General features: G+C 33.0%; 1 protein-coding gene across 1 annotated transcript; it reads right to left on the bottom strand.

The window, feature by feature from the left end:
- Window positions 1-64: 64 nt before the first annotated feature.
- LOC144440573 (uncharacterized) lies at window positions 65-20075 on the bottom strand. Its single transcript, XM_078129959.1, has 15 exons — window positions 19879-20075; window positions 18347-18456; window positions 13813-13945; window positions 11328-11354; window positions 9309-9418; window positions 7303-7394; window positions 6556-6688; window positions 6290-6371; window positions 5342-5545; window positions 4267-4330; window positions 3348-3591; window positions 2852-2981; window positions 2131-2275; window positions 1360-1443; window positions 65-334 (listed from the first exon to the last, which is right to left on the bottom strand). The coding sequence occupies exons 1-15, from the start codon at window positions 19989-19991 to the stop codon at window positions 188-190; spliced, it is 1818 nt and encodes a 605-aa protein (XP_077986085.1). The 5' UTR covers window positions 19992-20075; the 3' UTR covers window positions 65-187.
- Window positions 20076-20186: the final 111 nt, after the last annotated feature.

A 20186-nucleotide genomic window follows, 5' to 3' on the forward strand; every position in this document is an offset into this window, starting at 1 on the left:
TATAGATGGAAATTAATTATTTTGATATTTCATATCTGATTTTTCATATTATTTTACCTGACGAAAATTGCACTGTGATACTGACAATACCTGTAGATGAATACATGTAATGTATCCAATCAGAGACTATTATTGTTTGAGTTGAATTTGGCAAACCAATCACACAGCCTCTTATATTGTAGTACTGCTAGGAGGATCTTGCTGATTGGATAATGTTCATGGCACATTCTACAGATTCTTTGATGTCCTCAAATATTGGAACATTGTTTCTGTTGGCAACATCTGCAAGGTACTTCCTTCCTCTGTTGTAATCCCGAGCTGCTTTATTTGTCAACTGATGAAAAAGAAGAGAATTTGTTGATACATTAATCTCATCTTTTGTTGCCCAATGTCCACATCAGAACAATAAAAAATGTATTCTGGACAAATAATAAACAAAATGCTACTTGGAAGAGCATCTATGTCCATGGACTGAACACAAACAACTAACTAATATGCAAATTCAAATTTGACTGAAAATTAGGCTACAGGGAATAAAACTTTCTTCTGTTTAGGGCAAAAACTTTCAGTCAGCCATTTTAAGATATATCTAAATAGTACTATATAACATACCAGTATCTATTTAAGACTGAATCTGATACATCAAGGGTTTAGAAAAATGCTTGTGTAAGTGTCCACGACAGGTGAGTCAGTAAATAAATACAAAAATTATTTGAGCATTTGAATAGATGCAGACTGCAGTAGGCTTTTTTCAAAAAGCATGAATTAAAAACATCAAGACTGGTACGTAACACAAACATAGATTATCGATATTACAATGCTATGTGAACTGTAATTCATATGCAATGTACTGATGATACCATTTCCCTATCACTGGCCATCTTACATGCACCTATGACAAGTGACAATACAGACGTGTCATAACAAGCGATAATTATCTTATCAGCGGAACCATAGGGGCTGAATTGTATCATTCGTTATCATTCAATAATGACACAGCGAATAACACTTTCCTACTTTTAGGGTAAACACTTTCAGTCAGCCATTTTAAGGTATATCTAAATTGTACTATATAACATAATTATTTAAGACTGACTCTGATACATCAATGGTGTTGAAACATGCTACTGTACTCGTCCAAAAGAATGGCATTTTGGTTTAACCTTTAAGCCAGTGTTTCAATCCCAGGTCCGTATGTTAGTGTTATCTCATCAGTAGAGCTGTGAGGATTTCATAGAATTATTCTTGTACTGGAGTTACCTTTTTTTATATAGCTCTACCATACATCTATTTTTCACACCTAAATTTTCATCTTAATTCAAACTGGGCCGTTAACACTGTCAAACTGTGACCACTCACCTTTTCTCCCTTTACCACTGTAGAATCATGCACTTCTTGAATACACAACACCACATTTCTACCCTGGCCAATGTAATGTGCCACCTGAAAAGTGATCAGACGAATTATTAGTGTCAAAGTACATAAATTATATTAGATAAAAAGGACAGTATATATAAGGTATAACCATAATTTATTTGTAATGTAACTCTATGTCTACATGTATACTGCCCTCAGTAAGAATAAAATTTCAATTGTACAAATGTTGCACTGCCAGTGTCCTAGGAGTTGGACTGGACTAGCTTTGCTATTTTCCATTATCCCTTTTTTTTAAGAATGACAAATATTTCTTCTTTTTCGATGCTGTTAGAAATGGGTAATACATAAATAATACTAATAATGGGCATGACCCTGTGACACAAGAATAAAATTGCAGCATACATTTGGAAATTTGTTCCCAAACCAGCAAAAAAACCCGCATATACGTGTAATATGTAGTAAATGTTATTTACTGGTGTCTAAAAGAGTACTTCACATAAACCAAAGCGTGCCACTTGCACATGAAGAATATACTAGACAAGGCATACCATGAAAAACAAAGTAATTGGCATATTTTGCCACTTGGTGGTGTAGAAAAGAAGATGAACAAGTAAATATTAAAGTGTGCACTTGGTCACATAGATATGAACAATCTCATAAATTAGGCATGATATGAATAAACAAAGTAATTGCAAACTTTTACCACTTGGTGGTGTGTCAAAGAAGATAAAAGGCATGTATGTAAATCCTCACCTCCACCATGGAACCCACTCCTCTGGAGGTACTTGTTATGACGTACAATAAACATGTGCAAAGTTCCTTTGCTTCATGCTCCAGTGGAATAAATCGAATACTCCACTGAGCTTTCCTGGGGTTGTAATAAGTAATTCCTTGTTTTCTGAAAGAAAAATACATAAAAAAAATGTTTTGATCATCTACATGTATTCATTCTGAAAGTGTGATACACCCAACTAACACACGAGAGAACACAGCTTAGGAAGATAAGCATACAAAATTCTTCAGTAAGACTTAATGAATAATAAGCTGGTCATTGGAATTTTGTATGTAAAACAAAACATACATTTAAGCTCAACCATACCAACCTGTGCCCACATTCAAAATACACATTCTTTCTATCTTCAAATGTAGAAATCCCTAGTATTTGTAATGTTCTTATTTGAAAGTAAATGTTTTTGCACTTCTCTTGCTTTCACATGTAAGTGGTTGACAGTTGTAGTCTGGCCCTTCAAACTATACCTTATCAAATATGACTGGTGAGACTGGATATCCAAGATAAACAGGTATTGATATAGATAAGTCTATGAATATTTAGACATTTCAGAGACTCTGACTGGCTCAAATTCATGATATGAGCATGTTGAACTGTGTGGGTTGATGTTGGCATAATGTTCAGTCCTGTTTGTATGTACACATAGCCATTGACAAGTACAAGTAACTAATAGTTAGTATTTACCTGAACAGAGGAATAGCAATATCCTCTCTCCAAGTACTTGTGGAACAACTTCCCCCTAAAAATATGTCCCTCTTCATCGAAGGGGATTCCCTGTAAATGTCATCTTTGATTTGGTTACTAAATAACCAACCTGAAAAAGGTAACATTATGAAAGATAGTGTCATAAGTTAGAATTATAAAAAACTTTGACAACATGCTAGCTAAAACAACTATTAATGACCATCTTTAGTACTTATACTTTGGCTTGTCAAACTTGGTTCTTTAAACCATCTAAATTCTTCTAGCAAACTGTACAGAAGTGTGATGTCAATACTGAAATTATTTTACCAGCTTAAATTTCACTTTTAGGTGTTTTAGCATGCCATGATGTTGTGAAACTGGGTAGCCATAACTTTAACGCTTGTACAGTTTGTAATTTTTTAAAATTTACTTAGTAATGAGAAAAGCCCTATGATTAGAAATTTGCTAAAATGGGAAACAGAAAACTATTACTTACTACATAAATCTCTTGAAGTGGTTTGAAGTGTTGCTAAATAATAAGCAAGACATCCTCTCCTCTGAAAAGATGGCCAACCATGGCTGTACTCTGTTACCAGGCAACAGAACTCTTCGAATGAGAGACTGTGAACATTTGGAATGCTTTCAGTATCATTTCTACAGCTACATTTACTACGTATGCAATCAAAATCAGCTGCCGTTAATTCATCACGCCCAGTAGCTGATTTCACAGCAAGATACACCTGAAAAACAGCAAAATAGCAAAAGATTTAAATTTCACACAACAAACACAGAATCTTAATAAACTATGCGTCCTCAATCTTTGCTAAGAATCTGTTTAGGATGACAAATATGTTTCTTATGTTTATTAACTCTGTTACTGTATAAATTTGATGCTAAAAATTACTCTGAGAAATACATGTTATTCAATATACAATGTGTGTGTATATATATATATATATATTTATATATATATATATATATATATATATATATATATATATATATATATATATATATACACACACACACACGAATATATGTCTGTCAGTGCTCATTGCAAATAATATATATATATATATATATATATATATATATATATATATATATATATATATATATATATATACGTTTCTAAATAAATCATGTTTTCATTCCTTCATAAAATAAACATTATCATTAACGTTTAAATACTTCAGCAGAGAAAATTTATAATTTATAAAATATATGCAAATAATGTTAGCCCTAGATGACTACCGTGAAGCAAATTCATAATTTATCAAATATGTGCTTAGAATATCATGAGTCCTACATCCCTCTACAAGCTTTTCAATTTACTGCTACAAACATTATGTTATCATTCTCTCAGATATGTTTGCATTAATAACTGAAAATAACAGTTTAGCTTTTTCACTTACATCATCGACACTTATTCGTCCATTTTTCTCTTGATCATAAGTGTCAAAGATATTCTTCAGTGCTCTGAAATGTAAGAAAAGGCAAAACAGTTATAATACCTACATTTATACCTCACACAAGACAAGTTGAACATGTTTGAACAAAAAGTATGGAATTTATATCATGGTTGATCTACATGATGACAACACACCTCTGTATCATTGGTTCTATGGTGCAATGTGAGTCAAAATATTCAAAATCACCATTATTTACCAGACTTATCATAAATCATGCTTGCCGTAACTGCAGTATAATTATATTGCTCCCTATATTTTCCATCATTCAGTGGGAAAATGCTCAAGACCTAAGGGTTTGTCAGTATTTGTCTTTTGACTCATATTGACAAGGCTCCTTAGGTTCCTCTTATTTTCCTCAGCTGAAGGAAGAAACATTTTCGGAATAATATCTAAATTATATAATTAAATGAAATTCAACAATACAATTTTAAAATATCTATTCTAGAATTGGTCCTTCAACTTCAAGGGGCATGGACCAGCTAGAGATACTATTATCCCAATATTATTATACATCCGAATAAAACTCATCTGGTAATATGTTGATAAGCACCTTAAAATGAGATATCCATAATATCCATATATCATTGATATGGTTGTGTATGTGTATTTTCACTATGGTAACTACAGCAATGTTTGGACTTGCCCAAAAATTATGTCATCCCAATTATTCATTTTGTTTACATAACTGTGGTGTTACATATTTCTGAGTTACCAGTGATGATTTAACATGTTTCAGTTTGACATTAACATAATGTCATTTGTCATATGAAACAAAAATACAGGAAATGTTAAGACCTGAGGCTTAGTCATGTACCTTTTAAAATGAAAGAAAAACTCTTCCTCACACCATGGTTAATGTTCATATACTTCATAAATCCTTACTCTTTTCAAATTACACCACTTTAATCACTGCCTCTAGCCCTGTCATGACTAATTTCCTATACTCTGATGACCTTTCCACAGTTGAGAAAGAAACACAGCTTGTTGTCATGGTAACTGTAACCTTATCACAACTTACATTAGCCTATCACCAGGGCGACCATTAGGATGTTTGACAGGATGAGCCCCATCACTTGGAGTCAAGTCTTCAATCTTAACTCCTTCTTTGAGTACTTTAGCTGCACATGACAACGCGGTAGGAATATCTTCAAAGACTGGTAATCCTTTTCTTTCAACTAAGTCACACAGGAAAGCCTGTCCTCTCTCCAAATCTTCAAATTCACTAGAAAAAAAGATAAATCGGATAATCCATCAATTAATTTCAATTTCATTAGATTTCATGTTTTTGACACTACATTAATGTGAAAGGTTTGTTAAGTGAATGTCAAGTTATATTAAAAGAACAAGGTCAGATTAGAAGTAAAATGTAGATGTGAAAATCTTAGAGTTGTCTGGCTGAGTTATAAAAATGTTTGCAGAACAAAACACTGACCCTATATAATGTCCATGGCTCTACTGATAATACAGTACTAATGAGACAACCTTGGATTGAATCATAGGCCAATTAACTAACTATGAAATGTTTTCCCCATCTGGGTTATCATCAGAGGAATCTAATAAGACAGCTTAGTGTCAGAACCGGATTATTTGGAACGAGCTCAGCAATGACCTGAGGTTGGTAGATATCATTTCAAAATCTCATCATAGATAGCTTTATGTTTTCCTTTCAATTTTAATTGTACTTTAAACTTTTGTATTTGTATGTTTACTATATAAATTATATTTCCTTTGTTTCCATCTTCTATCACCTTGGTTATATTTGCATTTGTTTGCTAAATATTTAACCATGAAAAAATAAAGATGTGAATGAATGAATCAATCAATTGAACAAATGAATGAATGAACAAATGAATGAAAAAGATGAGTGAGTGGGTGGGTGTGTGGGTGGGTGGGTGAGTGAGTGAGTGAGTGAGTGGGTGGGTGGGTGGGTGAGTGAGTGCCAGTTTGAACTTTTTTTAATTCTTACCTTTCTATTACCATTTCTTCATTAATTTCACTACCAGGCTGAGGAACCCCAAGCATAACAACAAATATTGTACGATTTGCTCCTGCAAATAAATTATCCAGAAGTCATTGTATTATCAAAATATATCAAATGCCCAGATTGAATTTGTATTAAAATTTACTTTTGAAAATATGGTCCACAACACAAAAGAATGATCCTATGAAACACTTATGGCATCACAGATAAGTTAACTTGGGATTGAAACCTTGGTCTTTAAACCTACACACCTGCTAGGAATGAAGCTTCCACCATTGATGCTATACCCCTGGTTTGTTCTCCAAACACAAAAAATAACAGCTTTGCTGTTTGCTTTGCTTGCTCTTCAATTTCTATCAGTTCTTGACTCCATTCTGCCACTTGCTGTTCATGAAAATAAAAATATTGACAATCTAAGTATGGAGTATTGCAAACTTTTCCTGAAGACTAATTTTATAGTTATGCTTTCCCAAATTGAATTCTGTTGCTAGTAACATTGGCCAATAACTTTTAAATGATTGCCATGACAATGATCCCTTAGATATTGATCAAAAATTGCAGATCTAAGAACTGTGAGCATGTGATGCACAGGATTTACAAATATACCTTTATTGAATTAACCTATAGCAATGCATACAAAATGTACCTAAAATAGTTTTACATGCAATTGTGATTAAAATACAGTAATACATTACATATACCCGAAATAGATAGATATGAAATTGACAAAAAAAGTACAAGAAACCCAAAACCACAATATGTGGAATAACAAGCAGACTAAGAAGATTGAGAAATTGCAATAAATGATGCGACTGATGGACTATTCGTGGTTCAAATCTTGCCCAAGGACTTTAGCCACTCAGAAACAAATGGCAGCGATGGGGCTCGAACCTGCAGATTCCAAGCCGGCCACTCTAACCATTCGCCCATCATGATATAAGTTCAGAAAGGTATGATAGTACTTTGTTATTAGCATATTTGTTATTATTATAACTTACAGGATTATAAAATGTTATTCCATGTCTTTTCAATGTTGGAATTGCTATATCTCGTCTCCATGTTGTAGGATTGCAAGCTCCACCTAAAAAGACTAAGATGAAAAAACAAGGTGGTCAATATCAAAAAATCATTTTTTTGTCACTTTTGAAATCATTCCTTTGTAGGATATATATAATGTGGTATTTTCAGAGCCACTTGGATGCCAGACAGTTTCCTTGGTAAAAAATGATATATTTGTTAAAGTTTATATTTAAGCAATAAACCACCCCCTGGGGATGGTATACCAAGAGGTTTTGACCAGTGAACGAAATATATGCACGAGCGATAGCGAGTGCATATATTGAGTTCACTGGTCAAAACCGAGTGGTATAAAATTCCCCAGGGGATGGTTTATCGCTATTATATTATACCAGTATATTGAAAATATCGGAAACAAGATAAGAACTAACGTTTTCTCGTTTCATATGCGCCCCTGTGGCTAATTTGCATAACAATAACGCTGCTTTCAAGACAGCTGATCTTGGCCTCAACGTGAACGTCGTGCAGCGACTGGATTTATTTTATCTGCGAATCGTTTCTAGGGATAATCTGTACATTGATCGGCTCATTAAAAGTGCACAGTGATGAATAAACAACCTGTTTGACTCAAGGTATAAACTTGAAGTGGTTTATTGAATACAGCATGCTTCGATCGTTCCCGGCCGAATTCACGACTCGGTGAAGTGATAGACAGGTTGATATTTACAATGTATTTATATTACTGGAAGTTACGTCAGTAGATTTTCGGTTTTGAGGATTTCCCTCTCGGATTGATGACTGATACTAGGACAGGATCCCAGACAAATTTCTATTTAGATTAATGGTAAGTCGGCCAGTGTAAGCTCTTTCACTTGCTTCATTTTTATGACAGGACAGGGCAGCTCACCAATGTTTCCACCCCAGCTAGCCGCCGCCGAGGCTGGGACCGATTTCGTGCATGCCTTGACCTTAGTACATGTAGTTGGTGATGATTTGAACAAATACGCGATGACTTGGTTGCTTTCGAAATTTCCTTCAATAATTTCTCATAAAATATTGTCTCATTGAGAGAAAATCCTCCTCTGACAATTCGAAGAGTTCACTATCAGTATCACAGCGAACTACAACTCAACGCTCAACCGTAGCCAAAACAAACAAAATTTGGACGTGTGCCAGCAGTGCATTATCGTGCCAGCAGTGCATTATCACTCGTTTTAGACGCGCTAGTTGATGTCTAGACCAATCAGATCCCTCGATTTCCACCATCAATATACTGGTATAATATAATAACATTCATTGCACCTTAGGGTGAGATATTATGATAACGCTACTCCATATATCTTTTCTTACATTTGCAAATGATTCTAAGCTAAGTCTCTTTCATTAGTGATACTTACACGATGACACCATATGAGAGTTCAAGTTATCTAACACATCTTTATCTAGCTCTACAATTCTCGCTACCTGCAATACAATTCTACACATCACTATGGAGTCAAATGGAACGAAGTCGTGCGACAACGCATTCTAATGTCGACAACTACACTTCCGGTCGGCTATGCTAATACACTGGAATGTTTCAGTAGACATCTCTTGTAAATTTGCTCTGGAAAGATACTGTACATATTTAAATTTCCCACCTCCATAATTATATGAGCTTAAAACTTGCGTTTATCTTACTGTTACAAATTAAACTGTTTGGAAGAAACATTCACGTGTATTGACATAGGCGACCAGAAGTGTAGGTGTCGACAAATGCAAGCGCGGTCGCGAGACTGCGTTCCATTTGACTCCTTAGCGATGCATAGAATTGTATTGCAGATAGCGAGAATTGAAAGTATATTGAACTTCACCATGTTCAAAAGGACAGAAAGCCATACAGACATACAGAAGCTTGGACATTTTTTGAGAATTCAAGTGAGGCACTATAACTTTGACGAAAGTACAACAAAATTTCATGGTTTGGAGAACAAACTTCTGTCCTTACCTTCAAAGCTTGATCCCAAAGTGTTTCTGCTTGAATGAGATAATTTTTTAGCTGAGCCATTTACACGAGGTGTGCTTTTGTTTCTGACTATTTGTTGTGTTACTGGAGTTCTGTAATTGACAAGAAAATATTAATATTAGGCAAAAAAAACAATTGTTTGTTTTCCGATAAAATGCCTTCAGAAAATAAAGTATAGATGGGTAGGTTGGGATTTTGCTGTTGGTGAGAAATTGCTTTGAAACAAAGACAGGATTCTTGTTTCTTACAATAAATTTGATGAGTGTCTACAGAAAGTACTTAAACTTTAATACTCGCAGTAAATGAACCATTTGTTTATGCATATGGTGTTGCTAAAATATGCAACTATCTCCATTTGGCATTAAAAAAGTTTGCCTAATTTGTATCATCAAAAAGCTACACGATATGTTACATACTTGGAATTGGTGATGAATTTGATAAATATCAGTAATTTCTTTCACTATCAAGATAACAAGTCAAAGCTCGAATTTAACTCCTATGTTTGATAGTCAGATTTAGACAAGTGAACTGTTCAATTACAGTTTTCTATTAATTTCCATTGATCTAACAGACTACCACCTTATAAATTTGGTAGTCTAGATACAATGTTTAGTAGTCTGTGTGTCTATTTTTCAAGTAGTCTACTTGAAAAATAATGCAAAAGAACATAAACCAAGTCCATGTTCATAACTAAATACATTGCAAAAAGATGCACAAAGTGTAAAAAGTTTGTTATTGTACGTACAATAACAAACATTTTACACATTGTTTAATGATTTGCCGTTTATTGAGATGTGAACATGGACTTGGTATATATTATTTCACATTATTTTTTCAAGTAGAAAAACATGGTGAAGATGTTTTATCAAATAAAAATCCAAAATGAATACCAAATTCTCATCCATATGGCCACTTTAATAAGAACCTCTGTATTAACAGCCATGGAAATACATTAACTTGCATAGGTTTTCTGGGATACCTTGTGACATTATAATTTAAGTTGTGATACAGGTTAAATAGAGTAATTCTGATATATCAATAACTGTTTGTTTTGCCTTTAATTAAAGACACTGTTAAAGGACTCTGTTAGACAATCTAAGAATAAAGTTAAATTTGACTCTTCTTTTCAACATCCTAACAAAATTAACACACTCATTTTATTCCTTTTTTAATAACAGCCCTTTACAAATGACCAATTAAATAGAGTGTGTGGTAAATACATTAACTATTAACTTTATATTGTTATGACTAAAATTCATTCCCTAATACAAAATGTATTGCTATTAATACTCTATTTCATTTTCTATCTCAATATTATTAAGTATATACTGATTTTTATTTTTGATGTGAGTCAACTCACTCATCCTTTAAAACACAGTCATTACAAGACATTAGTCATATATGTACATTGTATAAACAAAAGATTGCTATGGTTACAGGCAAATTAATGTATATGTGTCACTCGATCGTTGTAATTAACATACCATTTTCTAATAACAGAATTTTGTATCTCGTACAGATTGGCCATTCTTATTGAATTTTTAGTTTCTCTGAGACTTGTTGCTGATATTTGGACACTTTCCATGAATGCAGACATACTGATGGTGTTTTCTGTGTAAAGTAACTTGATTTAAATGACAGTGCTTTGTGAGTTTTATACATTGTGAGTTATTGCTATCGATTCGTTTTACCTAGTTAAAGCTGAATACAAAATTGTGTGAATACAAATTCAAATGACTGAAGAAACTCCCTTAAGGTAATCAATTACATAATTTATTGAGTTCCACATCAGTTGTCATAAAACGTCTGACGAAATTGAACAAAGGTAAAATCATATACAAGTTATAACATAATGAAAAATGTGTGCTGTAACTATGGTTTTGTAAGTCACATTTCTATGCAGTGCAAGCTACATTGTATCTCTCCCCTTCCTTGTACAAATGCCTTCAGGCAATAACAACATTTGCATGTAGAGTGTCGGTAACCATGGAAACTACTTACCCATGCACACATCCCATTCTAGTAAAGCTGCAAAATATAATAAGCAGATAACATTAACAAAGAGATTAGTAGTAGTTTAATCTTCAACAGTACACAGAAACGTCTCAAGGGAAGGCAATTTGTGTCTGTGTCTTGAAGAATTAAGGCAAGGAAATGATGCATACCAGATGAAGGACACAGCATGATTAAACCAACACAAAAGTAAGGAACAAGTTTCCCTACTTGGGACAGGAGGTTTCAAGGTCTTAAATGCATAAAAATATTACAACATTAAATACAAGCTGAAAGTGTTCTGTTTCAATTGGAAAATTTATTTCATGGAAAAAAAAAATTGACAATGAAATTGCCTAGTTTTTTTAATATACATTACATTGTACATACAGAAATCCAACATTTTCTCTATTTTCTTAATGAAAATTCTCTCCTTGCGAGAACAAAATCCTTAATAAAAATGACAATTTCCTCATTCAGAATTTGTGATTAAATTGGTATTCATGATCATATAGCAGTAATAATTTTCAATTTGCACATAAATAAAATCCCAGGTAAAAAAAGTAATAAAAAAGTCCTTTTATTCCTTGAGATATTAGAAGTTATGAATTATTTAATATCAAATATGATCACTCTATGCATAGAACATAAATTCTGATATACTGTAAGAATTTTATATTTTCATGTTTTGACAGTTTGATCTGAGTTTAGTATCAGCGTAATAGAAATGTTAGAATGTCGTAACCTCAGCTACGTCATATATTAAATATCAACTTATAGCGTCAATCATTTGGTGACGTGTTGGTACAGTACTTTGATATTCTATGTTGATATATGTATACACAAGTATATTATCTTTTGTCCCCTAAAGTAGGTCACAGCAGTGAGATGGAGATTGATCTTCAGTGCATACTCGTCCTGCATTTAAGATGAACGTATACATGTACGCACACACACACATATCCAGCACAGATCCGAACTATTAACCCTAACAGATACTATCACATGATTATCATTTTCTGGGGTTTTTTTGCCTTTTTTTTTTGCTTGTTTTTTGGAAATATTTAGCGTTCATTCATTCATTTTGAATTTTTAATGTATAGAAGCACACATGGCCAGTAAAGAGTTCAACTTCCAAGTAACCCTAACAGATACTATTACATTCTCACTCACTCTATATTTTTGTTCACTTTTTTTTAAGGTTTAGGGTTCAAAATGAAGCATATGAATATTAAATTCATATCTGTTTTTTAGTCTTTAATCACACACATAACCAGCATATACCCCAACTATTCCAGGTATTATCACATCTCTTTTTATTTTCATGGTTTATGCTTGTTTTTGGAAAAGGTTTGGGTTCAATATAAAGCACCTGAATATTTCATTCATTTCTTTTTCAATGCTGCAGGTAGTTTGTATTCATATCTTCATTTTCACCTAAACATCAGATTCACCATAAGGTAAAGGTCACATAAAAGCAGATACTACATTATTCATGTCATGGTTACTGATCACAGCTGCATACATTAATTATTCAACTCATTGCATATATCCACTTAATATATTATGTCCGGTATACATTTCACTTTTTCTAAATTATCAAATATTAACATAATTTGTTTTCCTAAATGCTATAATTGCAGATAATATATTGATACAAATCTTGTTATATTTCATTATTAAACATATGTGCATAGTTTTTTTTTATTCAAATACACATAAACTTCATGCAATATATCTATATATATATATATAGGCATCACGCAATATGCATTTAAATGTCCACAGTTCCATAAGTTTTCAAACATATTAAAGAAACTCATAATTTGGGGGTTTCATCATCTAAATGATACCAAGTAAGAAACATATATTATTGCAATATCACCTTAACTACTTGTGTATTCAAGATGATTTTTAACCAATTTTTGAAGTCAATGAAGACATTATCTCTATTACAAATGAACACTTAGATTTTTAAACTTGAATAAATTACAAAGATATTGAAAATTTACTTTTCATTTTTGAAAATGAGAAAGAAAGTGTTAGAAATAATTATCCTCATTTTGTTTCTTTTCTATACCTTCTCAACAGTCTACCTTTTTATATGACCAAGAACTTTAATTAATTTATGTACAACTACTTTAATTCAGAAAGATTTAAAATACTTCTTGGGATGTTTCAGTATATAATAACATTCAAAACAGACGTGTACCTGTACACATACACATACACGTACACACGTACACACATACACACACACACACACACACACACACACACACACACACACACACAGATACAGACACAGAGACAGACAGACACACACACACACACACATACATACACACAAAGATACAGACACAGACAGACACACACATGCACAGACAGACACACACACAGACACATACAGATACGGACACACACGTACACAGACAGACAGACACACACACATACATACACACACACACACACACACACAATCTCCAATACCTACTTGTACTCTAGTCCGTACTGTTGTTCCCTGAGTTCTGTCACGAGTATACAAAATTCACCAAATGTAATAGCTTCCCTAGAGTCTTTACGGCCAGTGTCTGATATGTGTCGGCCACAGTCTAATAACACACGTACTGCATGAACAGATGGAAGAGGAAATCACATTGCTGTTAGTGATGTCACAATTATAGTGTATACTATTCACAGGAAATGATGAAAATGGAAGGAAAATGTTTTAAAAGGAATACAGAAGGCCTTTTAATGTTCTCAAGGTTTCTATCATCTACTTAATGTTTTACTTAAAAATCATACTTTACAAATTCAATAAAGGATTTCGCTATTCGAACTGAGTAATAATGGTAAGTCATCAACTTGATGGTGTTTAAACACCTATCTGCTGTCTGTTAATTATGGATATTATGACATACATATCAGTTTTCAAAGTAATATTTCATGGAATCAATATCAAAATTACTTTAGTTACAGAAGGCATACTCTAAGCTGTATCAAAATGGATTTTAAAAATATCAATTAGTTTAATCAAACGTAAAGATACAATTTCAACTACAAATAACATATCATTTTTTAATTTTAGTATTTCTTTGTTCCATACATGTATGTAAAGTGTAGATGACTGAATTAAGTTTATCTTTCTTATTTGGAATTCTTGTATCATTCAGTTTCACTTTCATGTTGTAGTCTATTTTTAGAAATGAAGAATGATATGCTGAATTAAGCCTAGAGTTGTTCAGTAACAGTTGAATGAAAATTAACCACGAACCAGCACTTCTACATGTATACAAATGTAGCACATGGCACTTTGTACAGTCAAGCCCAATCTGATTAAAATCTGTTGTGGTAAAAGCGACTAGATCCTAAGATGTCTTTATCTCTATTTCCTCATTCTATTTCGTTTGCTTTGTTGCAGGTGATCAGCTCATTTCCACATCTGACCCTGTGTAATAGAAAATCTTGTTTGAATCTCAAGGATCTTGAAAGGTTTCTTCAACCAATCTGCATGCTTCTTTCAAAATCGTTCAAAGAGACGGCACCGCACAGTGTCATGTCATCAATGCAATCCTCTGTACATAAGTTTGTTTGTTTGTTTTTTTCAATTTCCCCAGTGTGCGCAGCTGCCAACATACTGATTGGCTACTAAAAAGCGTGAGATTGTCTATTACACAGCGTCAGATGTGGGAAGGCGACAATCATTTGGAACAAAAGAAACGACACAGAACGAGGAAATGCAAATGTAGAGGAAATATAGACATCTAGCCACTTTCATCACATCAGATTTTAATCAGATTGAGTCAAACCAGACAACAAATGAACCTGATATTATATATAAGGCAAGATCAATATAGTGAGTCACTCACTGAAAGTTACTGATACAAAATTTGCTTGTAAAGCTCAGTTTAATCATAGACAGTGGAAGGGGACTCCCTTCCACTGTCTATGGTTTAATCAACTATACTAAAGCTTGCAATCTCAAGCATAATTCTACATGTACTTCAAATATTACAAGTGAAAGAATTTGGTAGATTCATTTAATATTAGGAGTCTAACGATATCCACAACTCTGCTCTGACCCAACCTGACATCTACATCCCTACTTCCCATATAATTTCAAATTAACTTAAATCAGTTATGTTAAAATGTAATAAATCATATATACATTAAAATTGTAAACTTGGATTGATTTTAATTTCAAAATCGAATAGCAATATTTCTAAAAGTAACATTTGTACATTTGTAGATTTTTATTTGAATAACTTTTAACATTTACTAGACTTTGCTTTGGATCAATGATAAAAGTTAGTTAAATGCTCCATGACAAAATCACCATGGCAACCTTTCATGTCTTATATCGATTAAAATCAATGCAGACAGACACAAACATATGAACCAATTTTTCATTCTGATTAAAAGGTAAGTCAATATTTAACGTTTTGATGCTTGTACATTATACTTTTTAATAACCTACAAGAATATATATGGTTACTAATAGTGTAATAGTTATCGATAACATCTCTAGAATTTAGTAAAGTCATAATGGTATGAAATAAAAATTCTTTAAAGTGGCCATATGGATGAGGATTGGATATCTAGTTTGGATTTTTAATTTATAAAACAATTTTATCATGGCTTCCTACTTGAAAAATCAGTATGAAGCAATATAGACCAAGTCTGTGTTTGTAACTCTCAATACATTGCGAATTAATAATAAATGTATAAAATGTTTGTTATTGTACGTGCAATAACAAACTTTTTACACAATGTTTGGCTTTTTGCAATGTATTGAGTTACAAACACAGATTGGGTCTATGTTCTTTCACTTTAATTTGTCAAGTAGGAAACCATGATAAAATTGTTTTATAAATTAAAAATCCAAAGTAAATACTCAATCCTCATCCATATGGCCACTTAAACTAGATTGCGGTAGGATAACCGTATTAAGCAATGACCCAATCGCTACTGTGAACGGAATGATTAGGTGACTGGTTAAATGTTTCTGACTTCTACATATAATAAATACTCTACCACAGTAAAATATACATCTGTTTTGAATTTAAGAACCTTTAAATAACTATAAAACATTTGAGTAATTGCTTTTAGGACTTCAAAGATATAAGGGGTGAGGGTTAAAATGAGCCTGTGTTACGCTACACAGGCCAAGAGGTGACAACCGGACCATGGAAGATTACAAATATCGTATATCGTACTGCCCTTCAGAACTATTGCGTGCAGTTAGCTTTTAATTACTCATGTACAGTAGTCAGCTTTTTGCCAGGGGGTAAATTTTTACATAATAGTGGCAGTTGAAATGATCCAATAGCTAGTATCAGATTACATTTCATTAGATATATCAAACTTTGTACCACACTGCAGTCTAGTCAACTAATGTTGGTCGCCTGTCAATCATTCCAATATCAATCTATACTATACTATATATGACTTTGAGCTGATTGGATCATCTTGGAACTACGTATACCATAAATCCCCCAATTAAGTTACTGTACACATGTAATATGATTTGATAAAACTCATCAATCATGTAAACTCTTACATTCAGGTTTTATTTTGATACATCGTAAATTTTGATAAATGTTTCATGTTAAAAATGCCATGACAACCTTTCAGGTCTAACATGATCTGACAAAATCATCAATCATGTAATTGTCTTTATTACGGTCAGTCATAGCATAAATAAGCCAAATAGTTTTATAATAAGATTATTACAAATCTATATGTTGTACCATTCATGTATTAGCTTGCCTACAAATATGTACATAGTGTACAGTCAGACCACTATTCTACATTCTTATCAATGATACAAATCATGTGTATGCTAAGGAGTCTGACCCTATTCGTACCTATAATCCTAACTCCCTAGCTTGCCTACAAATATGTACATACTGTACAGTTATACCACTATTCTACATTCTTATCAATGATACAAGTCATGTGTATGCTAAGGAGTCTGACCCAATTCATATCCATAATCCTAACTCCCTAGCTTGCCTACAAATATGTATATATTGTAGTCAGTCCACTGTTCTACATTCAGTGCTGCTGACACGAATTTTATGCTGGGGTGTCTAACCATCTTTCTGTCTCTAGCCTGACCCTAATCCTAGCTCCCTAGCTCAAATACAAACATGTACCTACTGTACAGTCAGTCCACTGTTCTGAATTCCAAGTCACTGTTTTTTCTAAGGGCACTAGAAAGTGAATCCAGCCAAATTTCAACACTTTTATGTGTTTCTTCTCTAGCATTCATATGAATTAATTTATGTAAAGTTTACTTAAATTATGTTAACTTTACAGTAGTCTTGCTAAAAATATGCCTATACAGGTCGCTAGAAAACTGTCTACATGTTATCAACTTTACCACTGTACACAGCTACAGTTCAAAAATTTCAACCCAAAACTTTAGCACTTTGCAATGTTGTCCCTATTCATTGTTATTTTAAGTAAAAATACAAAGGAAAGCATTGAAAACTAGGTAAATCATTCATGTTCTGAGTTCAGAACTAATACAAAAAAATAAACATGCACATGGAAAATAGTCATGTTTTTCTCTTTTCATAATGTTCTTAACAGGTCAAAAGCTAATACTACTAGTACTAATGGGACTTATATTTTTATTGAGTGTATTGTTCTATTTCGACGAAGAATATACCCCAACTAATGTATCTTATCTCCAATCTGCCTTAGATACAATGCCTTAGATACAATCAATAGATATCTGGTCATTTTTGGGTGAGGATAAATCCTTTGTTAGTCGAGGTGGTTAGCCTTAGACGCCTACCACAAATAAAATTTGACTAAAGAGCTTGGAGTCAGTTATTTTCTCACAGATAGTTTTGAATTTTTTTTCAAAAAATCAAAGAAACTATATTGTGTGAAGAAACAGTCAACTTACAATTATATTTTATAAATTTCTCACTGGATATGTAAATAATAAAACTCTCTATTGATTTAATGTTTTAAAAGAAGGTATGTTAAAAAAAATATCTGAGAATAAAAATTACCTTGGGACTTGGATGGAAACAGCTGAATTTCATGCAAAGCTTTCACAACGTCTCTTGGCACCAACTGTCCCGTTCCCGTGCTATAATTTTCAAACAACTCAAAAAGTTCTCTGCAAAGTGGAATATAAGAGAGACAGCATTCGTTAATGTCTAAAAATAGAAATTGTTAGAGGGGTGAGACATTGGTACCACTTTTGTTTGGATGACAAATGTATACAAACAAAGGATTGGGGTCGAAGGTCAACAATCCAACTTTGTCAAGTCAACACACAATAGAATGACTGGCTTTGAATAGCTAGCTAGTCAACTATGCAAACAACAAAGATGACAACAATGACATGACCTATTTGAAGAACCATGAAGCCAGCCATCAACTTGACAGGTTTAAAGAAAAATCAATGACACAGCAGCTTTTGAATAACGCACCAGCTAGACAATGATTCAACACCCCCCCCCCCCTCCCCCTTGGCCAGTAACACTTTAGTGTTTATTATATATGTATATATAGTCGTCGTCTCATGATTGTGAAAGCATGAAACACTGTGTAACGGCTCCTGTGTATCTTACTTGATACTGTACTATTATTAGTAGTTACATGTATAGACATATTGTATATGCTGAGGGGTGTGTGTATATATATATATATATATATATATATATATATATATATATATATATATATATATATATATATATATATATATATATACACACACATACATACATACATACATACATACATACATACATACATACATACATACATACATACATACATACATTCATACATATAACACAGTATCAAGCAAGATACACAGGAGCTGTTACACAGTCTTTAACGGTATACACACACATACAATATCAAATGTGATTCTGTCCAGGAATAATATCATCATGAACCATAAATTTGTAATTAAGTTACATAACCCAAATCTCTCCAAAATATTTCAGTTAGAAGTGTACAGTTCACGATGACAATAAATAAATTATATGACATTACAAATTTTGAAATAAACTGCTAGTAGATTTAGATAGTAGATAGTAGATAATACTAGTTTGTGTTCTTGTAAAATGAAGGGAAAAAATGACAATACTGTGAAATAACTCACACACCCACATATACACATATTATTCTGGTTGAATATTCTATTAAAAAACAGTTTCATATCCAAGAATACATGTAGACTTCAAACAGTAAAAATACAGTACTTACCGCCTACTTAGCTCAATAAACGCCATCTCCGACAAAAAACTATACTAATACGGTTGAAAACTTACAGTAAAAATTGTGTTGCAAAAAAAGTACTACAAAATTTCAAATTAAATATATCTTGATTAAAACTAAATACAGGCAGGATAATAGCATGTGGCAAGATAACACTTTCTTTGTCTGAGATAGGGGCGTTTCATAATGATCAAAAATCTGCTTTCTAAGCACCAAATGTGAATCATGATGCGTTACTATTATTGTTACATGAGTAACTGCACAGCAATAGCATGAATAGGTGATTCAGTGACTGCAATCAGCCTACCTAGTAACAGATCCATACACAGCTGGACGACGAACAGGACTGTTTACCGAGTCATGCCGGCTGTATACTTCAACGGGAAAGAAAATATGCCAGACTTTGGTGAAGAAGTACATGGCTGTTCAGGTGATCTAATCCCAGACGGCGACATTTCGACACAGCACAGAAAAATATTTAGCAGCACATTCACCGCGAAAGCCTTCCCGGTCCCGATACATATGTCCCCGAGTTAGTGCTATATTCAAAGAACCCAGATTCCGATCACTATGCCGAATATTAATATATGTTTGAATCATTAAGGCACGATTTGC

The sequence above is a fragment of the Glandiceps talaboti genome, chromosome 10 (genome assembly GCF_964340395.1).
Source record: "Glandiceps talaboti chromosome 10, keGlaTala1.1, whole genome shotgun sequence".
In the NCBI taxonomy this organism is placed as follows: Eukaryota; Metazoa; Hemichordata; class Enteropneusta; family Spengelidae; genus Glandiceps; species Glandiceps talaboti.

Excerpts from the sequence above, each read along its gene's own strand:
- LOC144440573 (XM_078129959.1), bottom strand. The coding sequence starts at position 19,991 with ATGTACTTCTTCACCAAAGTCTGGCATATTTTCTTTCCCGTTGAAGTA. Across the intron at positions 18,457-19,878 it reads GTGTATGGATCTGTTACTAG|AGAACTTTTTGAGTTGTTTG; the intron begins GTAGGCTGATTG and ends TCCACTTTGCAG. Across the intron at positions 9,419-11,327 it reads AGAATGGGATGTGTGCATGG|AACTCCAGTAACACAACAAA; the intron begins GTAAGTAGTTTC and ends TGTCAATTACAG.